The following is a 24,679-nucleotide window of genomic DNA, read 5'->3' as shown; positions in this document are numbered from 1 at the left end:
CAATAGATAAATAATAAATGTCAGTGTTTACCTGTGAATAACAATATATAAATAATAAATGTCAGTGTTTATCTGTAAATAACAATATATACATAATAAATGTCAGTCTTTATCTTTAAGTAACAATATATAAATAATAAATGTCAGTGTTTATCTGTAAATAACAATATATGCATAATAAATGTCAGTCTTTATCTGTAAGTAACAATATATAAATAATAAATGTTAGTGTTTATCTGTAATTAACAATATATACATAATAAATGTCAGTGTTATCTGTAAATGACAATATATAAATAATAAATGTCAGTGTTATCTGTAAATAACAATATATAAATAACAAATGTCAGTCTTTATCTGTAAGTAACAATATATAAATAATAAATGTTAGTGTTTATCTGTAAATAACAATATATGCATAATAAATGTCAGTCTAATCTATAAGTAACAATATATACATAATAAATGTTAGTGTTTATCCGTAAATAACAATATATACATAATAAATGTCAGTACTTATCTGTAAATAACAATATATAAATAATTGTCAGTGTTTATCTGAAAATAACAATTAATTAATAATAAATGTCAGTGTTATCTGTAAATAACAATATATTTGTAATAAATGTCAGTGTTTATCTGTGAATAGCTATTGATACATAATAAATGTCAGTATTTATCCGTAAATAACAATATATACATAAGAAATGTCAGTGTTTATCTGTAAATAACAATATATAAATAATAAATGTCAGTGTTTACCTGTGAATAACAATATATAAATAATAAATGTCAGTGTTTATCTGTAAGTAACAATATATAAAAAATAAATGTTAGGGTTTATCCGTAAATAACAATATATACATAATAAATGTCAGTGTTTATCTGTAAATAACAATATATAAATAATAAATGTCCTTGTTTATCTGTGAATAACAATATATAAACAATAAATATCAGTGTTTATCTGTAAGTAACAATATATAAATAATAAATGTTAGGGTTTATCCGTAAATAACAATATATACATAATAAATGTCAGTGTTTATCTGTAAATAACAATATATAAATAATAAATGTCAGTGTTTATCTGTAAATAACAATATATAAACAATAAATGTCAGTGTTTACCTGTGAATAACAATATATAAATAATAAATGCCAGTGTTTACCTGTGAATAACAATATACAAACAATAAATGTCAGTGTTTACCTGTGAATAACAATATATAAATAATAAATGTCAGTGTTATCTGTAAATAAAAATATATTCTTAATAAATGTCAGTGTTTATATGTAAATAAAAATATATACATATTAATTGTCAGTGTTTAACTTAAAATAACAATATACAAACAATAAATGTCAGTGTTTACCTGCGAATAACAATATATAAATAATAAATGTCAGTGTTATCTGTAAATAAAAATATATTCTTAATAAATGTCAGTGTTTATATGTAAATAAAAATATATACATATTAATTGTCAGTGTTTAACTTAAAATAACAATATACAAACAATAAATGTCAGTGTTTACCTGTGAATAACAATATACAAATAATAAATGTCAGTGTTATCTGTAAATAAAAATATATCCGTAATAAATGTCAGTGTTTATATGTAAATAAAAATATATACATATTAATTGTGAGTGTTTAACTTAAAATAACAATATACAAACAATAAATGTCAGTGTTTACCTGTGAAAAACAATATATAAATAATAAATGTCAGTGTTATCTGTAAATAAAAATATATCTGTAATAAATGTCAGTGTTTATATGTAAATAAAAATATATACATATTAATTGTCAGTGTTTAACTTAAAATAACAATTGATAAATAATAAATGTCAGTGTTATCTGTAAACAACAATCTATTTGTAATAAATGTCTGTGTTTATCTGTATATACCAATATATACATAATAAATGTCAGTGTTTATCTGTAAATAACAATATATACAAAATCAATTTTAGTGTTTATGTCCAAAAACAATAGGTAAATAATAAATGTCAGTGTTTACCTGTGAATAATATGTACATAATAAATGTCACTGTTTGTATGTAAATAAAAATATATAAATAATAAATGTCAGTGTTTATATGTAAATAACAATATATAAATAATAAATGTCAGAGTTTATTTGTAAATAACAATACTTCAGTCTTTATCTTTAGATAAAAATATATAAATAATAAATGTCAGTGTTTATATGTGAATAACAATATATACATAATAAATGTCAGTGTTTATCTGTAAATAACAATATATAGATAATACATGTCACTGTTTATATGTAAATAAATATACATACATATTAAATGTCAGTGTTTATATGTAAATAACAATTAATAAATAATAAATGTCAGTGTTATCTGTAAATAAAAATATATAATAATACATGTCAGTGTTTGTCTGTAAATATCAATATATAAATGTCATTGTTTATGTGTAAATAACAATATATAAATAATACATGTCAGAGTTCATTTGTAAATAACAATACATCAATCTTTATCTTTAAATAAAATTACATAAATAATAAATGTCTGTGTTTATCTGTAATTAATATATAAATAATAAATGTCTGTGTTTATCTTTAAATACCAATGCATATATAATAAATTTAAGTGTTTACCTGTGAATAACAATATATAAATAATAAATGTCAGTGTTTATATGTGAATAACAATATATACATAATAAATGTCAGTGTTTATATGTAAATAACTATATAGAAATAATAAATGTCAGTGTTTATATGTGAATAACAATATATAAATAATAAATGTCAGTGTTTATATGTAAATAACAATATAGAAATAATAAATGTCAGTGTTTATCTCTAAATAACAATATATAGATAATACATGTCACTGTTTATATGTAAATAAATATACATACATTTTAAATGTCATTGTTTATATGTAAATAACAATTAATAAATAATAAATGTCAGTGTTATCTGTAAATAACTATGTATAAATAATAAATATCTGTGTTTATCCCAAGGCCACGACACAAACCCATCAGCTTTAGCTTGTTAGCATTAGCATTCGTTGACTGGGGTTGAGGCTAATAACTACACAAATGGAGTGTTACTGACTACTTTTACAACATGTAATAAAGTCAATAGTTAATATTGGTTGATACTTACCTTTCTTCCACTGGTATGCTGCCTCCTTTATTTCACATTTACCCAACAAAGTCATAGTAGTAAGCAGCTAAAGTCGCCGCTTTGAATACCGGCTAAATTATCGTTATATTCCTCTGTAAACACGTTTAAAAGAGTTTGTCCACTTCTCGTAGCTTTGCATGTTGAAATGAAGTTTGTAAAACAACAATAAACTTAAGGACTACGGCTGAGTAAACTAACCAGCGTTCTTCAGCACAAAGATGCCTCACTAAAGTTCCTGCAAGTCCAAAGTTTTGTTTTTTTTCTATCCGTTGTCAAGTTTTTTGCTATAGAAATATGCTTCTATTATGAAAAAATAAACAAGTTGTCCTGGCATACTACGTACACAATGGCGGCCGTTTGAAAAATAAGTTTTAGGAACACACAGCACAGCCCGCCTCTCGAAAGTACCAGGAACCTTTCAAAAAGTCCCAGCTAGCGAGCAGGAACTAAAAATAGTTCCTGAAGAACTAAACCTAGTTTAGTTTTTGGTGGAAACACATTGGGAACTTGAAGTGGGGGAAGTTCCTGCGGTGGAAAAGGGCCTTTAGTCAGCGTTAAGGAATTGCAATCACTCCTCAGAATCATCACACGCACATTCTGATGAATTTTGCCTTCCATTATTTATTTTGGTTTTGATTAACGTCCAAGTTGTCAGAGGAGGAATAGACAATGATATGTTTGGAAGAGAGATACAATCTTCATCTTGCAGGTTTTGCAAGATTGACTTTTTGCAAAGTCGGCGCACATCTAACAAACTAACTTGAATGCATTAATAAACAGGAGCTTTGCTTTAAAGTTTTGGATTATTTAATTAGACGTACTTTAGCACTTTATCTGTACGGCGCTCGTTGAAAGGAAAATATCTTTTTTTTTTTTTTAGGAAGATGGATTAAATTAGACTCAGCTGCTGTGTCATTGTTAGCTTGGACCGCGGGTGTCAAACTCAAGGCCCGGGGGCCACATGTGGCCCGACACTTCATTTTATTTGGCCCTCCAAAGCCTGGAAATAACAATATCAATACTGTCATCTTACTAAATGTGTTCTTTCTTTCTATTTTGGAAGAAAAAGAATATACGTACTCCGTGTAATTGGAAATACTGTTGATTTAAATATTGTCTAATTATGCAAAAATATATGAGCAAACATTCAAACCATTTATTGAATATAAATAAATACTAATAATTTTGATTTTAAAGCAAGTTATCCATCAAATTGTGCAATGTAAAAATAGCAATAGATTTCATGGTAAAATTGTGAAATTTATTGTGGTTTTTGCAGCATTTTTCTCAAAACTTTCTTTTACTGTAAATTTTTTGGGGCATTTTCAGTAATACATTGAAAACTCTACAGTAAAAAAACAAAAATATTCTGAATGGAAATAAATGTTAATAGTAATGATGTCAAAGTAATCCATCAAATTGTGCAATGTAAAAGTAGCAGTAGATTTTATTGTAAAATTGGGAAATTTACTGTAGTTTTTACAGCATTTTCTCGAAATTGAAAAAAAAAATACTTTATTTTTACTGTAATAAACTGTGGTGCCTTTTTGGCATTTACAGTAATACACTGAAAAATCTACAGTAAAAAAAACATTTTTTGAATAGAAATAAATATTAATAGTAATTATTTAAAAGTTGTCCATCAAATTGTGCAATGTAAAAGCAGCAATAGTTTTCATGGTAAAATTGTGAAATTTACTGTAGTTTTTGCAGCATTTTTTCTCAAAATGAGAAAAAAAGCTACTTTTTTTACTGTAGTAAACTGTGGTGTTGTTTTGGCATTTACAGTAATACCCTGAAAAATATACAGTAAAAAACAAAACATTTTTTGAATATAAATAAATATTAATAGTAATGACTATCAAATTGTGCAATGTAAAAGTAGCAATAGATTTCATGGTAAAATTGTGAAATTTACTGTGGTTTTTACAAAATTTTTCCCCAAAAAAATGGAAAAAAAAACAGTAGTTTATTTTACTGCAATAAACTGTTGCGGCATTTACAGTAATACACTGAAAAATCTACAGTAAAAAGCAATATTTTTTTAATAGAAATAAATAATAAAAATAATGATTTCAAAGTTATCCATCAAATTGTGCAATGTAAAATTAACAATAGATTTTATGGTAAAATTATGAAATTTACTGTGGTTTTTGCAGCATTTTTCTCAAAATGAAAAAAAAAAAATTCTTTTTTTTTATTGTAATAAACTGTGGTGCCTTTTGGGATTTACAGTAATACCCTGAAAAATCTACAGTAAAAAAAAAACATTTTTTGAATAGAAATAAATATTAATAGTAATTATTTAGAAGTTGTCTATCAAATTGTGAAATGTAAAAGTAGCAATAGATTTCATGGTAAAAATGAAATTTATTGTGTTTTTTACAGCATTTTTCTCAAAATAAAAATAACTGTATTTTTTTACTTTAATAAACTGTGGTGCCGTTTTGGCATTTACAGTAATACATTGAAAAATATACAGTAAAAAAGCGAACATTTTTTGAATATAAATGAATATTAATAGTAATGATTATCAAATTGCGCAATGTAAAAGTAACAATAGATTTCACGGTAAAATTTGGAAATTTACTGTGAATTTTACAGCATTTTTCTCAAATTGAGAAAAAAACTACTTTTTTAACCATAATAAACTGGTGTTGTTTTGCCATTTACAGTAATACACTGGAAAATCTGCAGTAAAAAAGCGAACATTTTTTTAATAGAAATAAATATAAATAGTAATGATTATCAAATTGTGCAATGTAAAAGTAGCAATAGATTTCATGGTGAAATTGGGAAATTTACTGTAGGTTTTGCAGCATTTTTCTCACAATGAGAAAAAAACCTACTTTTTTACTGTAATAAACTGTGGTGTTGTTTTGGCATTTACAGTAATACCCTGAAAAATATACAGTAAAAAACAACAAAAAAAATTTAATAGAAAGGAATATTAATAGTAATGATTATCAACTTGTGCAATGTAAAAGTAGCAATAGATTTCATGGTAAAATTGTGAAATTTACTGTGGTTTTTACAAAATTTTTCCCCAAAAAATGAAAAAAAAAAACAGTAGTTTATTTTACTGCAATAAACTGTTGCGGCATTTACAGTAATACACTGAAAAATCTACAGTAAAAAACAATATTTTTTGAATAGAAATAAATAATAAAAGTAATGATTTCAAAGTTATCTATCAAATTGTGCAATGTAAAATTAACAATAGATTTTATGGTAAAATTATGGAATTTACTGTGTTTTTTGCAGCATTTTTCTCAAAATGAAAACATTTTTTTTTTTTTTTTTATTGTAATAAACTGTGGTGCCGTTTTGGCATTTACAGTAATACACTGAAAAATCTACAGTAAAAAAAACATTTTTGGAATACAAATAAATATTAATAGTAATGATTATCAAATTGTGCAATTTAAAAGTAGCAATAGATTTCATGGTAAAATTGTGAAATTTACTGTGGTTTTTACAGCATTTTTTTTAATAATAAAAAAAAAAACAGTACTTTTTTTTACTGTAATAAACTGTGGTGACATTTTGGCATTTACAGTAATACACTAAAAAATCTACAGAAAAAAACAAAACATTTTTTGAATAGAAATAAATATAAATAGTAATGATTATCAAATTGTGCAATGTAAAAGTAGCAATAGATTTCATGTTAAAATTGTGAAATTTCCTGTGAATTTTACAGCATTTTTCTCAAAATGAGAAAAAAACAGCTTTTTTAACTGTAATAAACTGGTGCTGTTTTGCCATTTACAGTAATTTACTGTGGTTTCTACAGCATTTTTCTTATAAAAATAAAATAAAAATAAAACAGTAGTTTTTTTTTACTGTAATAAACTGTGGCTCCATTTTGGCATTTACAGTAATACACTGAAAAATATACAGCAAAAAAATATTTCTGGAATGGAAATAAAAATTCATAGTAATGACTATCAAATTGTGCAATGGAAAAGTAGCAATAGATTTCATGGTAAAATTGTGAAATTTACTGTGGTTTTTACAGCATTTTTCTAAAAAAAAAAAAAAAAAAATGTTTTTTTTTTCACTTTAATAAACTGTGGCTCCATTTTGGCATTTACAGTAATACACTGAAAAATATACAGTTAAAAAAACATTTGTGGAATAGAAATAAAAATTAATAGTATTGACTATCAAACTGTGCAATGTAAAAGTAGCAATAGATTTCATGTTAAAATTGTGAAATTTACTGTGAATTTTACAGCATTTTTCTCAAAATGAGAAAAAAACAGCTTTTTTAACTGTAATAAACTGGTGCTGTTTTGCCATTTACAGTAATTTACTGTGGTTTCTACAGCATTTTTCTAAAAAAAATAAAATAAAAATAAAACAGTAGTTGTTTTTTTTACTGTAATAAACTGTGGCTCCATTTTGGCATTTACAGTAATACACTGAAAAATATACAGCAAAAAAACATTTGTGGAATGGAAATAAAAATTCATAGTAATGACAATCAAATTGTGCAATGGAAAAGTAGCAATAGATTTCATGGTAAAATTGTGAAATTTACTGTAGTTTTTGCAGCATTTTTCTCACAATGAGAAAAAACCCTACTTTTTTACTGTAATAAACTGTGGTGTTTTGGCATTTACAGTAATACCCTGAAAAATATACAGTAAAAAACAACAAAAAAATGTTAATAGAATGGAATATTAATAGTAATGATTATCAAATTGTGCAATGTAAAAGTAGCAATAGATTTCATGATAAAATGGTGAAATTTACTGTGGTTTTTGGGGCATTTTTCTAAAAAACAAAAAACAGTAGTATTTTTTCTTACTGTAATAAACTGTGGCTCCATTTTGGCATTCACAGTAATACACTGAAAAATATACAGTAAAAAAAAAACATTTGTGGAATGGAAATAAAAATTAATAGTAATGACTATCAAACTACAATGTAAAAGTAGCAATAGATTTCATGGTAAAATTGTGAAATTTACTGTGGTTTTTACAGCATTTTTCTAAAAAAAAAACAAAAAAATTGTATTTTTTTTTTTTACTGTAATAAACTGTGGCTCAATTTTGGCATTTACAGTAATACACTGAAAAATATACAGTAAAAAAACATTTGTGGAACAGAAATAAAAATTAATAGTAATGACTATCAAACTGTGCAATGTAAAAGTAGCAAAATATTTCATGGTAAAATTGTGAAATTTGCTGTGAATTTTACAGCATTTTTCTCAAAATGAGAAAAAAACTACTTTTTTTAACTGTAATAAACTGGTCCTGTTTTGCCATTTAAAATAAAACAGTAGTTTTTTTTTTTTACTGTAATAAACTGTGGCTCCATTTTGGTGTTTACAGTAATACACTGAAAAATCTACAGTAGACAAAATATATATTTTTTAATACAAATATTAATACTAATGACTATCAAATTGTGCAATGTAAAAGTAGCAATAGATTTCAGGGTAAAATTGTGAAATTTACTGTGAATTTTACAGCATTTTTCTCAAAATGAAAAAAAACCCTACTTTTTTTACTGTAATAAACTGTGGTGTTGTTTTGGCATTTACAGTAATACAGTGAAAAATATACAGTAAAAAACAAAAAAATTTAATAGAAAGGAATATTAATAGTAATAATTATCAAATTGTGCAATGTAAAAGTAGCAATAGATTTCATGGTAAAATTGTGAAATTTACTGTGGTTTTTACAGCATTTTTCAAAAAAACTAAACAAAAAACAGTATTTTTCTTTTTTTTACTGTAATAAACTCTGGTGCATTTGTGGAATATAAATAAAAATTAATAGTAATGACTATCAAATCGTGCAATGTAAAAGAAGCAAAAGATTTAATGGTAAAATTGTAAAATTTACTATGAATTTTACAGCAGTTTTCTCAAAATGAGAAAAAAAACTACTTTTTTAACTGTAATAAACTGGTGCTGTTTTGCCATTTACAGTAATTTACTGTGGTTTTTACAGCATTTTTCTAAAGAAAAAAAAACTGTAGTTTTTTTTTACTGTAATAAACTGTGGCTCCATTTTGGTGTTTACAGTAATACACTGAAAAATCTACAGTATGCAAAACAACATTTTTTTAATAGAGATAAATATTTTTTAATCGAGATAAATATTAATAGTAATGACTATCAAATTGTGCAATGTAAAAGTAGCAATAGATTTCATGGTAAAATGGTGAAATTTACTGTGGTTTTTGCAGCATTTTTCTAAAAGAACAAACAAAAAAACAATACTGTTTTTACTGTAATAAACTCTGGTGCTGCTTTGGCATTTACAGTAATACACTGAAAAATCTACAGTAAAAAAAACCAAACTTTTGGAATATAAATAAATATTAATATTAATGACTTCAAAGTTATCCATCAATTTGTGCAACGTAAAAATAGCAATAGATTTTATTGTAAAATTGTGAAATTTACTGTGGTTTTTACAGCATTTTTCTGTCAATGAAATAAACAGTGCTTTTTATTTTTACAGTAAAACACAAAAAATCTACAGTAAAAAAAAAAACACAAACAAACTGGCAGCTGAGGTGCCAAAATTGTGCTATAAAATTGCAGTTTTTTTTATTTACAGTAAAAAAAAAGTACATTTTACGGTAAAATTATAACAACTGAGCTGCCTTTTTTTTTTTTTTTTTTACCATAAAAACAGCAGTACTGTTTTTCCATTTCCAGTAATACACACTAAAGTATGAAGTGAAATATTGCAACTTGGCATGTTTTAGTTTTTAAAAAATGTACTATTAAAATGCATTAAAAAAATAATAACATTATTATTAAGCCTTTAAAAAAACATTTTTATTACACCTTTTTTTAATGCATTTTAATATAACTTTTTAAAGAAACTAAAATATGCTAATTTGCAATAATTTCACCTCATACATTAGTGTGTATTACTGGAAATGGAAAAAAAATTCCAGTAATACACACTAAAGCAGGGGTCACCAACCTTTTTGAAAGCAAGAGCTACTTCTTGGGTACTGATTAATGCAAAGGGCTACCAGTTTGATACACACTTAAATAAATTGCTAGAAATAGCCAATTAGCTCAATTTACCTTTAATAAAATAATCCGTATATATAAAAAAAAGGGTATTTCTGTCTGTCATTCCGTCGTACATTTTTTTTCCTTTTACGGGAATTTTTTGTAGAGAATAAATGATGAAAAAAACACTTAATTGAACGGTTTAAGAGACGAGAAAACACGAAAAAATTTAAAATTAAATTGAAATTAAATTAAAATTAAATTAAAATTAAATTAAAATTAAATTAAAATTAAAATTAAATTAAAATTAAATTAAAATTAAATTAAAATTAAATTAAAATTAAATTAAAATTTAATTAAAATTAAATTAAAATTAAATTAAAATTAAATTAAATTAAAATTAAATTAAAATTAAAATTAAATTAAAATTAAAATTAAATTAAAATTAAATTAAAATTTAATTAAAATTTAATTAAAATTAAAATTCAAAATTTAACCGGAAAAAATGAAGAGAAAAACTAGCTAATTCGAATCTTTTGGAAAAAATTTAAAAAAGAATTTATGAAACATCATTAGTCGTTTTTCCTGATTAAGATTAATTTTAGAATTTTGATGACATGTGTTTAACAGGTTAAAATCCAATCTGCACTTTGTTAGAATATATAACAAATTGGACCAAGCTATATTTCTAACAAAGACAAATCATTATTTCTTCTAGATTTTCCAGAACAAAATTTTTAAAAGAAATTCAAAACACTTTGAAATAAGATTTAAATTTGATTCTACAGATTTTCTAGATTTGCCCGAATATTTTTTTTTATTCTTAATCATAAATTTGAAGAAATATTTCACAAATATTTTTCGTCGAAAAAACAGAAGCTAAAATGAAGAATTGAATTAAAACGTATTTCTTATTCTTTACAATAATAAAAAAAAAAATACTTGAACATTGATTTAAATTGTCAGGAAAGAAGAGGAATGAATTTAAAAGGTTTTTAAAAATCTTAAAATCGTTTTTAAGGTTGTATTTTTTTCTCTAAAAATTCTGAAAGTTATAAGAAGCAAAGTAAAAAAAAAAAAGGAATTTATTCAAACAAGTGAAGACCAAGTCTTGGATTTTCAAATTCTATTTGAGTTTTGTCTCTCTTAGAATGAAAAATGTCGAGCAAAGCGAGATCAGCTTGCTAGTAAATATATCAAATGTAAAAATTAGAGGCAGCTCACTGGTAAGTGCTGCTATTTGAACTATTTTTAGAATAGGCCAGCGGGCGACTCATCTGGTCCTTATAGGCCAAAAAACAAACAAACTGGCAGCTCAGGTGCCAAAATTGTGCTATAAAATTGCAGTTTTTTTAATTTACATTAAAAAAAAGAGTAAATTTTACAGTAAAATTCCAACAACTGAGCTGCCTTTTTAAAAAAAAGGTTTTTATTTTTTTTTTTACCATTAAAACAGCAGTACTGTTTTTCCATTTCCAGTAATACACACTAAAGTAGGAGGTGAAATTATCGCAACTTAGCATATTTTAGTTTTTTTTAAATGTGCTATTAAAATGCATTAAAAAAAGGTGTAATAATAAAGTTATTACTACGGCGATGTGACTTTGACACCTCGGCGTTAGATTCTGTGCTTGTGTCTCTGCTCAGTCCTCAACGAGTTAGTTTGCTTCCATGCCAGTAAAAATATGTTTGCTAGATGTATTTATTTAATTCTAGCTGGTGAAAAAGATGCTTTTTCTCACTGTCCTGTCGTTAGCTTAGCACATGCTATGTGTTTGTCCCGCTCTTTCTGCACCCGTCTGAACTCCGCCGCTCTTTTCCAGGCTTCACCGCCATCACGGCCACTAACCCCATATGGCTGATCAAGACCCGCATGCAGCTGGACTCCAGGTTGGGCGCACCTTCACCTTCCACTCGCCAAAACCGCCGCCAATGCCCGAGACTGAGGTGTGCTCTTTGCTTTTGTCCTCACCGCCGCAGGAACCGAGGCGAGCGCCGCATGAACGCGTTCGAGTGCGTTCGGCGGGTGTACCAGATGGAAGGCCTGCGAGGGTTTTACCGGGGCATGTCGGCGTCGTACGCCGGCATCTCGGAGACGGTCATCCATTTTGTCATCTACGAGAGCATCAAGCGCAAGTTGCTGCAGGCCCGGGTCCAGAGCAGCATGGAGGGCGAGGAGGAGGCCGTCAAGGACGCCTCGGACTTTGTCGGCATGATGCTGGCGGCCGCCGCCTCCAAGACCTGTGCCACCACCCTGGCGTACCCTCACGGTAACCTTCCCTCACAACACCGTTTTCTGGACTATAAGGCGCACTTCAAATGATTTTTGACAGTGCGCCTTATAGAATAGAATGGACTTTATTATCGTTATATTTGCATGTAACGAGATTAAGGACTCCAACTAAATCTTAACTTAATCTGCAAGACGTACTTGTTCAACAGCCATACAGGTCCCACTGAGGGTGGCCGTATAAAAGACTTTAACACCGTTACAAATATGCGCCACACTGTGAACCCACACCAAACAAGAATGACAAACACATTATGGGAGAATTTCCGCACCCGTATAAAGAACTTTAACACAGTTACAAATACGCGCCACACTGTGAACCCACACCAAACAAGAATGACAAACACATTTTGGGAGAATTTCCGCACCCTAACACAATTTAAACACAAGAGAACAAATACCCAGAACACCTTACAGCCCAAACTCTCCCGGGCTACAATATACACCACCTCAACCGACGCAAGTAGTGAGGGTGGGGGTGTGTATATTGTATCCCGGAAGACGCCTCGGACTTTGTCGGCATGATGCTGGCGGCCGCCGCCTCCAAGACCTGTGCCACCACCCTGGCGTACCCTCACGGTAACCTTCCCTCACAACACCGTTTTCTGGACTATAAGGCGCACTTCAAATGATTTTTGACAGTGCGCCTTATAGAATAGAATGGATTTTATTATCATTATATTTGCATGTAACGAGATTAAGGACTCCAACTAAATCTTAACTTAATCTGCAAGACGTACTTGTTCAACAGCCATACAGGTCCCACTGAGGGTGGCCGTATAAAGAACTTTAACACCGTTACAAATATGCGCCACACTGTGAACCCACACCAAACAAGAATGAGAAACACATTTTGGGAGAATTTCCGCACCCTAACACAACTTAAACACAAGAGAACAAATACCCAGAACACTTTGCAGCCCAAACTCTCCCGGGCTACAATATACACCACCTCAACCGACGCAAGTAGTGAGGGTGGGGGTGTGTATATTTTATCCCGGAAGACGCCTCGGACTTTGTTGGCATGATGCTGGCAGCCGCCGCCTCCAAGACCTGTGCCACCACCCTGGCGTACCCTCACGGTAACCTTCCCTCACAACACCGTTTTCTGGACTATAAGGCGCACTTCAAATGATTTTTGACAGTGCGCCTTATAGAATAGAATGGACTTTATTATCATTATATTTGCATGTAACAAGATTAAGGACTCCAACTAAATCTTAACTTAATCTGCAAGACGTACTTGTTCAACAGCCATACAAGTCACACTGAGGGTGGCCGTTAAAAGAACTTTAGCACCGTTACAAATATGCGCCACACTGTGAACCCACACCAAACAAGAATGACAAACACATTTTGGGAGAATTTCCGCACCCGTATAAAGAACTTTAACACAGTTACAAATATGTGCCACACTGTGAACCCACACCAAACAAGAATGACAAACACATTTTGGGAGAATTTCCGCACCCTAACACAACGTAAACACAAGAGAACAAATACCCAGAACACCTTGCAGCCCAAACTCTACCGGGCTACAATATACACCACCTCAACCGACGCAAGTAGTGAGGGTGGGGGTGTGTATATTGTATCCCGGAAGACGCCTCGGACTTTGTCGGCATGATGCTGGCGGCGGCCACCTCCAAGACCTGTGCCACCACCCTGGTGTACCCTCACGGTAACCTTCCCTCACAACACCGTTTTCTGGACTATAAGGCGCACTTCAAATGATTTTTCTTCCTCAAAACTCGACAGTGCGCCTTATAGAATAGAATGGACTTTATTATCATTATATTTGCATGTAACAAGATTAAGGACTCCAACTAAATCTTGACTAAATGTGCAAGACGTACTTGTTCAACAGCCATACAGGTCACACTGAGGGTGGCCGTATAAAGAACTTTAACACTGTCACAAATATGCGCCACATTGTGAACCCACACCAAACAAGAATGACAAACACATTTTGGGAGAATTTCCGCACCCTAACACAACTTAAACACAAGAGAACAAATACCCAGATCACCTTGCAGCCCAAACTCTCCCGGGCTACAATATACACCACCTCAACCGACGCAAGTAGTGAGGGTGGGGGTGTGTATATTGTATCCCGGAAGACGCCTCGGACTTTGTCGGCATGATGCTGGCGGCGGCCACCCCCAAGACCTGTGTCACCACCCTGGCGTAACCTCTCGGTAACCTTCCCTCACAACACCGTTTTCTGGACTATAAGGCGCACTTCAAATGATTTTTGACAGTGCGCCTTATAGAGTAGAATGGGCTTTATTATCATTATATTTGCATGTAACGAGATTAAGGACTCCAACTGAATCTTAACTTAATCTGCAAGACGTACTTGTTCAACAGCCATACAGGTCCCACTGAGGCTGGCCGTAAAAAGGACTTTAACACCGTTACAAATATGCGCCAAACTGTGAACTCACACCAAACAAGAATGACGAACACATTTTGGGAGAATTTCCGCACGCTAACACAACGTAAACACAAGAGAACAAATACTCAGAACACCTTGCAGCCCAAACTCTCCCGAGCTACAATATACACCACCTCAACCGACGCAAGTAGTGAGGGTGGGGGTGTGTATATTGTATCCCGGAAGACGCCTCGGACTTTGTCGGCATGATGCTGGCGGCGGCCACCTCCAAGACCTGTGCCACCACCCTGGCGTACCCTCACGGTAACCTTCCCTCACAACACCATTTTCTGGACTATAAGGCGCACTTCAAATGATTTTTCTTCCTCAAAACTCAACAGTGCGCCTTATAGAATAGAATGGACTTTATTATCGTTATATTTGCATGTAACGAGATTAAGGACTCCAACTAAATTTAAACTTAATCTGCAAGACGTACTTGTTCAACAGCCATACAGGTCCCACTGAAGGTGGCCGTAAAAAGAACTTTAACACCGTTACAAATATGTGCCACACTGTGAACCCACACCAAACAAGAATGAGAAACACATTTTGGGAGAATTTCCGCACCCTAACACAATTTAAATACAAGAGAACAAATACCCAGAACACCTTACAGCCCAAACTCTCCCGGGCTACAATATACACCACCTCAACCGACGCAAGTAGTGAGGGTGGGGGTGTGTATATCGTATCCCGGAAGGGTTAGGTCTGCATGGGATTCTGGGTAATTGTTCTATGTTGTGTTACGATGCAGGTGTTCTCCCGAAATGTGTTTGTCATTCTTGTTTGGTGTGGGTTTACAGTGTGGCACATGTTTGTAACAGTGTTAAAAGTTTTTTTTACGGCCACCCCCAGTGTGACCTATGTAGCTGTTGATCAAATATGTCTTGCAACAACACACATGGCCAGATGCTACGTACAACTGTCAGTACGGGATGTAGGGGGCGCTAAAGTCTTGTTCTGTATATTGTACAGTATTTTGTATTTCTATAGTGTTTTGTATATTGTACAGGATTGCTTATTATTTTTATTGGATAGTAGTCTGTTTATTTCAATTGTGTTATTTATTTTACCCCATATTTGTTCCCACTGCCGCACCTTAAGTTGGAGTCCTAAATCTGGTTATATGAAAATATAATGACAATTAAGTCCATTCTATTCTATTCTACTCTTATAACCCGTTATATAACTATGGTTTTGCTTACCCACCTCAAAGCTATTTTATTTAGTGCGTGGTGAAATGATTAAATGTGACCAGTAGATGGCAGTCACACATAAGAGATACGTGTAGACTACAATATGACTCAAGTAAGCAACACCAACATTTTGTATGTTCCATTGAAAATATAGGACATTACACGCGGGGCTCAAAAATCGGACAAGCAGTAAAAAATGGATGGAAGGACATTGTCATTGTGGGGTATTGTGTGTAGAATTTTTAGGACAAAAATGAATTTCGTTTTGAAACAAGGCTGTAATATGACAATGTGTAAAAAGTACAACGCTGTGAATACTTTCTGGTTGCACTGTAGTACATGTCATTTCTATTTTTTTCATTCTTAATACATTTGCAACAAAAAAAAAAACATAAGTTATACATTGTCATTATGGGGTATTGTGTGGAGAATTTTGGGGACAAAAATTAATGAATTCCGTTTTGAAATAAGGCTGTAATATGACAAAATGTGGAAAAAATACAACGCTGTGAATACTTTCCGGCCGCACTGTAGTACATGTCATTTTTATTTGTATTTATTCTTAATACATTTGCAACAACAAAAAAACACAAGTTTTACATTATCATAATTGGTAGTTGTGTGGAGAATTTTGAGGACAAAAATTAATTAATTCCGTTTTGGAATAAGGCTGTAATATGACAAAATGTGGAAAAAGTTACATTTCGTGTAATATAAATACTTTCCGGATGCACTGTATTACATGTACAATACTTATGTACATGTCATTACAATATTTATTCTTAATACATTTTTTGCAAAAAAAAAAACCAACAAAAAAAACATTTACATCGTCATTATGGGGTATTGTGTGTAGAATTTTGAGGACATAAATGAATTAATTCCGTTTTGGAATAAGGCTGTAATATGACAAAATGTGGAAAAAGTACAGCGCTGTGAATACTTTCCTGTTGCACTGTAGTACATGTCATTTCTATTTTTTTATTCTTAATACATTTTTGCAAAACAAAATAATAAAAAAAATACATTGTCATTATGGGGTATTGTGTGTAGAATTTTGAGGACAAAAAATAATTCAAATTTGGAATTTCAATTTTTTTATCCTTAATACATTTTTGCAAAAAAATAATACAATTAATTATATTGTCATTATGGGGTATTGTGTGTAGAATTTTGAGGACAAAAATTAATTCCATTTTGGAATAAGGCTGTAAAATGACAAAACGTGGAAAAAGTACAGCGCTGTGAATACTTTCCTGTTGCACTGTAGTACATGTCATTTCTATTTTTTTTTATTCTTAATACATTTTTGCAAAAAAATAAAAATAAATTAAAAAACGTTTACATTTACATTTTTTAATACATTTTTTTTTTTTAATAAACAAATAAATACATTGTCATTATGGGGTATTGTGTGTAAAATTTTGAGGACAAAAATCTATTCCATTATGGAATTTCATTTTTTAATTCTTAATACATTTTTGCAAAAAAAATTAAAAATAAATAAATAAATAAAATTATATTGTCAAAATATTGTGTGTAGAATTTTGTGAACAAAAAATTATTCCATTCTGGGATTTCAATTTTTTTTCTTAATACATATTTGCTAAAAATAAAAATTAAAATCACATTGTCATTATGGGGTATTGTGTGTACAATTTTGAGGACAAAAATGAATTCCATTTTGGAATTTCAATTTTTTTATTCTTAATACATTTTTGCAAAAATAATAAATAAATAAATAAAATTACATTGTCAAAATATTGAGTGTAGAATTTTGTGGACAAAAAATTATTCCATTTTGGAATTTCAATTTTTTTCTTAGTACATATTTGCAAAAAAAATAAAAATAAATTTTTTTTAAATTACATTGTCATTATGGGGTATTGTGTGTAAAATTTTGAGGACAAAAAATAATACCATTTTGGAATAAGGCTGTATAAACTGTGAAAAAAGTACAAAAAAAGAACAACAAAAACCTTTACATTGTCATTATGGGGTATTGTGTGTAGAATTTTGAGGACAAAAATTAATTAAATTTAGGAATTAAATTTGTTTTATCCTTAAAACATTTCTGCAAACATGTTTTATTTTTTTTTAAATTACATTGTAATTATGGGGTATTGTGTGTAGAATTTTCAGGACAAAAATGAATTCCATTTTGGAATAAGGCTGTAGAATGACAAAATGTGGAAAAAGTAAAGCGCTGTGAATACTTTGCGGTTGCACTGTAGTAGTTATAATTTCTATATTCTTATTCTTAATGCATTTTTGCAAAAAAAAATTAAATAAAAAAATAAAAAATACATTGTCATTATGGAGTATTGTTTGTAGAATTTTGAGGACAAAAATTAATTAAATTGAGGAATTTACATTTTTTTTCCCTTAAAACAATTTTGCAAACTTTTTTTTTTTTTTTTTTTAATTACATTGTAATTATGGGGTATTGTGTGTAGAATTTTCAGGACAAAAATGAATTCCCTTTTGGATTAAGGCTGTAAAATGACAAAATGTGGAAAAAGTACAGCGCTGTGAATACTTTCCTGTTGCACTGTAGTACATGTCATTTCTATTTTTTTATTCTTAATACATTTTTGCAAAAAAATAAAAATAAGTGAAAAAAACATTTACATTTCTTAATAAATTTTTGCAAAAAAAAAATTCATTGTCATTATGGGGTATTGTGTGTAAAATTTTGAGGACAAAAATCAATTCCGTTTTGGAATTTATATTTTTTATTCTTAATACATTTTTGCAAAAATAATAAAAAATAAAAAAATAAATAAAATTACATTGTCAAGATATTGCGTGTAGAATTTTGTGGACAAAAAATTATTCCATTTTGGAATTTCAATTTTTTTTCTTATTACATTTTTGCAAAAAAAAGAAAAAAAAGAAAAATTTAAAATTACATTGTCATTATGGGGTATTGTGTGTAAAATTTTGAGGACAAAAAATAATACAATTTTAGAGTGAGGCTGTATAAACTGTGGAAAAAGTAAAAAAAAAAACAACAACAAAAAACCTTTCATCGTCATTACGGGGTATTGTGTATAGAATTTTGAGGACATAAATGAATTAATTCCGTTTTGGAATAAGGCTGTAATATGAGAAAATGTGGGAAAAGGTACAGCGCTGTGAATACTTTCCGGTTGCACTGTAATAGTTATAATTTCTATATTTTTATTCTTAATACATTTTTGCAAAAAATAAAAATAAATGAAAAAGCGTTTAGATTTACATTTCTTAATACATTTTTGCAACCCCCCCCCCCCCCCAAATACATTGTCATTATGGGGTATTGTGTGTAAAATTTTGAGGACAAAAATCAATTCCATTTTGGAATTTCATTTTTTTATCCTAATACATTTTTGCCAAAATAAATAAATAAATAAATAAAATTACATTGTCAAAATATTGAGTGTAGAATTTTGTGGACAAAAAATTATTCCATTTTGGAATTTAATTTTTTTTTCTTAATACATATTTGCAAAAAAATATATATATATATTAAAATTACATTGTCATTATGGGGTATTGTGTGTAGAATTTTGAGGACAGAAAATAATACCATTTTGGAATAAGTCTGTATAAACTGTGGAAAAAGTACAAAAAAACAACAACAAAAAACCTTTACATCGTCATTATGGGGTATTGTGTATAGAATTTTGAGGACATAAATGAATTAATTCCGTTTTGGAATAAGGCTGTAATATGAGAAAATGTGGGAAAAAGTACAGCGCTGTGAATACTTTCCGGTTGCACTGTAGTACATGTAATTTCTATATTTTTATTCTTAATGCATTTTTACAAAAAAAAAAAAAAAAGTCATGGGGTATTGTGTGTAGAATTTTGAGGACAAAAATGAATTCCATTTTGGAATAAGGCTGTAAAATGCCAAAATGTGGAAAAAGTTGTGAATACTTTCTGGCTGCACTGTATTATCCAGAATATTAAAAACCCTCATTTTCTCGCCGTTAATTGGTTCCGCGCTAGTGGTTTGATTGACATATCTGCAAAGATGAATTGACTTTGCGATGCGTTCAAAGTCCATAATCTTTTTTTCTGAACATTTTCCCTGATCGCAGAGGTGATCCGCACGCGACTACGAGAAGAGGGCAGCAAGTACCGCTCCTTCTTCCAAACCCTGCTGACCGTGCCGAAGGAGGAAGGTTACCGGGCGCTGTACCGCGGCCTCACCACGCACCTGGTCAGACAGATCCCCAACACCGCCATCATGATGTGCACCTACGAGGTGGTGGTCTACCTGCTGGGCCGCTAGGCCTCCTCCCACGCCGCACAAACACTCCCCACGTCGGCCTTTGGCCAGGTTCGGACCCGAGACCAAAGGAGGAGGACCGGCGAAGGAGGAAAGACCCGGCAAAAAAAAAAAAGGCGCCTTTTTTTTGTCGGCACGTGGACTGGAGAGAGAGAGAGAGAGAGAGAGAGAGGCTGGCGGACCTGAGACGAAAGATGCAGTGGAAGGAAAAACCGTATCCGCACAGTTTGAGTGGCCTTAAGTTCCTGGAGTGAGGAGTGAAGAGTGAGTTCCTACACATAACCTCCAGGAAAAGGAAAAGTTGACAAAATAGTTCTAATTTGAATGGAAAATATCCCTTTTTTTGGTCAAATTGGCACTTTTTTGCATTTGTTGAGGAATATTCGTCCAAGGCAGAATGTTTTGTTTTGGTGTGAATATATATATATATATATATATATATATATATATATATATATATATATATATATATATATATATATATATATATATATATATATATATATATATATATATATATATATATATGTATGTATGTATGTACATATATATATATATATATATATATATATATGTATGTACATATATATATATATGACTTTCAGCAAGTTCCTGCAGCAGATCTCCACACGACTTAGTCATGTGACCCGGGGGGTGGGGGGGGCGGGGTTAGATGTCTGCCATCACACGGTGTAACAAGGACTAAAGTTCCCCCTGTGTGCAAGGCCACCGCTGTCATTCCCTGCCCTTTTTTCTCCCCTTCCCTTTTGGCTTTTAGCGCCCGGAAGATGTGGGCAACATGCACTTTTGTGGCCTTCTTCCAGGTTCGTGCTTTGCATTTGAAGGTGTGGACGGTCTATAGTCGTGTACTTTGTAACAGAAGACAACAACGAAAAAGAAGGCTATATTGAAGATGGTATTTTGCGCTACTGTTCTTATAGCAAATATATTGTACAGTGTTGAGGTTTCTGCTGTGTGTGCGTTTGTGTGTGTGTGTGTGTGTGTGTATATATATATATGAATTATTTGCATATATAAAGGTATATATATATATGTGTGTGTATATATATATATACATGTGTATATATATATATGTATTTGTATAGATGTGTATATGTGTGCATATGTATATATATTTATATATATTGATATGTGTATATATAGATATGTATATATCTGTATATGTATATATGCATGTATATATATGTATATGCATGTATTTATGTGTATATATATGCATGTGTGTGTATGTATGTATATATGTGTATTTATGTACTTATATGTATGTATGCATATATATATGTATGTATGCATGTGTATATACATGTATATGCATGTATTTATATATATATATATATATATACATGTATGTATGTACATATGTGTATTTATTTACCTATACGTACGTATGTATGCATATGCATATATATGTATGTATACATGTATGTATGTGTATATATATGTATGTATACATGTATGCATATATGTATGTATGTGTATATATGTATGTATATATGTATATGCATGTATGTATGTATGTATGTATATATATATGTATATACGTACATGCAAGTATATATGTATGTATCTGTATTTGTATATATGTATGTATATATATATGTATGTATATATAATGTACATACATGCATGTATGTATGTGTGTGTGTATATACATGTACGTGTATTTATTTACGTATACATATGTATGCATATGCATATGTATGTATGTATACATATATGTATGTATGTGTATATGTATGTGTATATATATATGTATGTATGTATGTATGTATATATAAGTAAATGTATATACGTATATGCAAGTATATATGTATGTATCTGTATGTATATATATATATATATATATGTATATATATATACATATATATATATAATGTACATACATGCATGTATGATTGTGTGTGTGTATATATATATATATATATATATATATATATATATATATGCATGTATGTGTATGTATATGTGTGTATTTATGTACGTATATGTATATATGTATACATGTATGTATGTGCATATATATATATATATATATATATATATATATATATATATATATATATACTACTACATCATATGATATTGTATATGCATATAATTGTTTCTCTTTTGGTCCCAACATTTGGTTTTAATTTTAGCGCCATTCCACCTTGTTTTGAGATGATGGTGTTCTTCACGTCAAGCATCAATACATCAGGACAAATCCTTTTTTCCACAAACTTTTTTTTTTTTTCCCCGTGTTTCGGTTTTTAAGGGTTTCTCTGCAAAGGTGGGATGTTGTCATACTTCTGCTGTTTACAGTATTTTGGATCCATTCTGTCTTCAAGTGAGTTTCCAAGCAATATGCTCACTTGCAAGTGTTTTGATGTGACTGTTCAAAATGTCTGAAGTGAGAAGTGTTTTTTTTTTTTTTAAATGAGGAATGTTGGTAATTAACTGGAAATATTGACATTAGGTTATTACAAAGTAGCCATGCATGTTTTAGTTAAAGTAAAACCCTCTCAGTTTATATTCAATATATACAATTATTTCAGGAAAAGAAATGCAAAACATTTTTATGCATAATGTTTCTTTTTGAGCATAATTACAGGGCAAGTTCAGGCCTTATTGGGAGATGTCATTGATTTCACCCTGCTTGTGACACAAAAGTTGCAAAAAACAACAACAAAGCAAATTATTTTTAAAATTTTCCTTGAACACACCAATGGCTTTTAAGTATTGTTGTACTTCAGGTCAATTTACCAAAAATGTGACATGTACAAACTGGACAGAGCGCTCTTTTCAATCTTTGCAATGGAGTGACTTTCATTGTCTTATGTTTGGACAGGATGCTGAAAAGTATTGTTTTTTTTGTTTTTTTGCCAGCTCAATCACTGTTTTTTATTTGTCATTGCAAACAGGAGTAAATAAAACGATTGTAACTAAAAATGAAAATGATGCAATGTATATAATTTTATTATTGAACGTTTAAGTTGTTGCTTAAAGATGTATTTTACCTGCCAAGTACCACCGGTAGAGGGAGGCGTAGCACCTTTAACGGTGCTCAAATGTATTTTACTTACCAAATACTACCGATAGAGGGAGCCATATCATCTACAATAAGACGACCTCCAACTAAAGTGAGTTCAAATCTCTAGTATGGTTCATATAGTAATTTGATAATAATGATATCATAATTATATATTTATACATACATATATGTAAAAAAAATAATTATATATGTATATAAATAAATATATACAATTTTACTACATACATATGTAAATGTATATATATATATAATAAAAATAATATATATAGAAATAAATATGTACAATTTTAAACAATTCACACATTTAATTATTAGAAATGAATTTTTTAAATAAATATATTATATGTATATATATATATATAATACAAAAATATGTAGATATATAACATTTCAACTAATGATATATATATACATACACATATATATATATGTGTATATATATATATATATATATATGTGTGTATATATATATATATATGTATATATAGAGAGAGAGAGAAATAAATATGTACAATTTAAAATTATTTACATATATAATTATTAAAAATAATTTTTTTAAATAATATATTACATACATATATAATAAAAAATATGTGAATATATAACATTTCAACTAATGATATGTATATATAAATAAAATATAATATAAATATAAAATAAAACAAATTATATATATAAATAATTATATATATACATATACATTTATATAAATAAATATACACAATTTATATATATAATTATTATAAATGTTAAATATATATATATATATATATATAAAATAAAATATAAATGAAATTTCAACTAATGATATATAAATATATTTATATATTAAATAAATAAATTATATATATATAAATAAAAAGGAATTATATATGTATATATATATATATATATATATACATATATATATATATATAGTAAATGAAAAAAATATGTAAAATAAAAATAATTATATACATGTAAATAAATATATACAATTTTAAATAATTTATACATATAATATAATTAGAAATGGGCTTCACGTTGGCAGAGAGGTTAGTGCGTCTGCCTCACAATACGAAGGTCCTGCAGTCCTGGGTTCAAATCCAGGCTCGGGATCTTTCTGTGTTGAGTTTGCATGTTCTCCCCGTGAATGCGTGGGTTCCCTCCGGGTACTCCGGCTTCCTCCCACCTCCAAAGACATGCACCTGGGGATAGGTTGATTGGCAATGCTAAATTGGCCCTAGTGTGTGAATGTGAGTGTGAA

The 24,679-nt window shown here is 29.4% G+C and overlaps 1 protein-coding gene across 1 annotated transcript in view; it reads left to right on the top strand.

The window, feature by feature from the left end:
• LOC133568069 (solute carrier family 25 member 36-A-like) overlaps nt 1-20,823 on the top strand; it is a 68,105-nt gene extending 47,282 nt beyond the window's left edge. The window contains exons 5-7 of the mRNA XM_061919777.1: nt 12,000-12,066; nt 12,157-12,446; nt 20,191-20,823. Coding sequence (XP_061775761.1) covers nt 12,000-12,066; nt 12,157-12,446; nt 20,191-20,384 — 551 coding nt within the window. The 3' untranslated portion in view covers nt 20,385-20,823. The remainder of the gene's footprint in view (nt 1-11,999; nt 12,067-12,156; nt 12,447-20,190) is intronic.
• The last annotated feature ends 3,856 nt before the right edge of the window (nt 20,824-24,679 follow it).

Source organism: Nerophis ophidion, linkage group LG14 (assembly GCF_033978795.1).
Source record: "Nerophis ophidion isolate RoL-2023_Sa linkage group LG14, RoL_Noph_v1.0, whole genome shotgun sequence".
In the NCBI taxonomy this organism is placed as follows: domain Eukaryota; kingdom Metazoa; phylum Chordata; class Actinopteri; order Syngnathiformes; family Syngnathidae; genus Nerophis; species Nerophis ophidion.
Note: the sequence above shows the minus strand (reverse complement) of the source record. Positions and strands in the feature narration are given on the sequence as shown.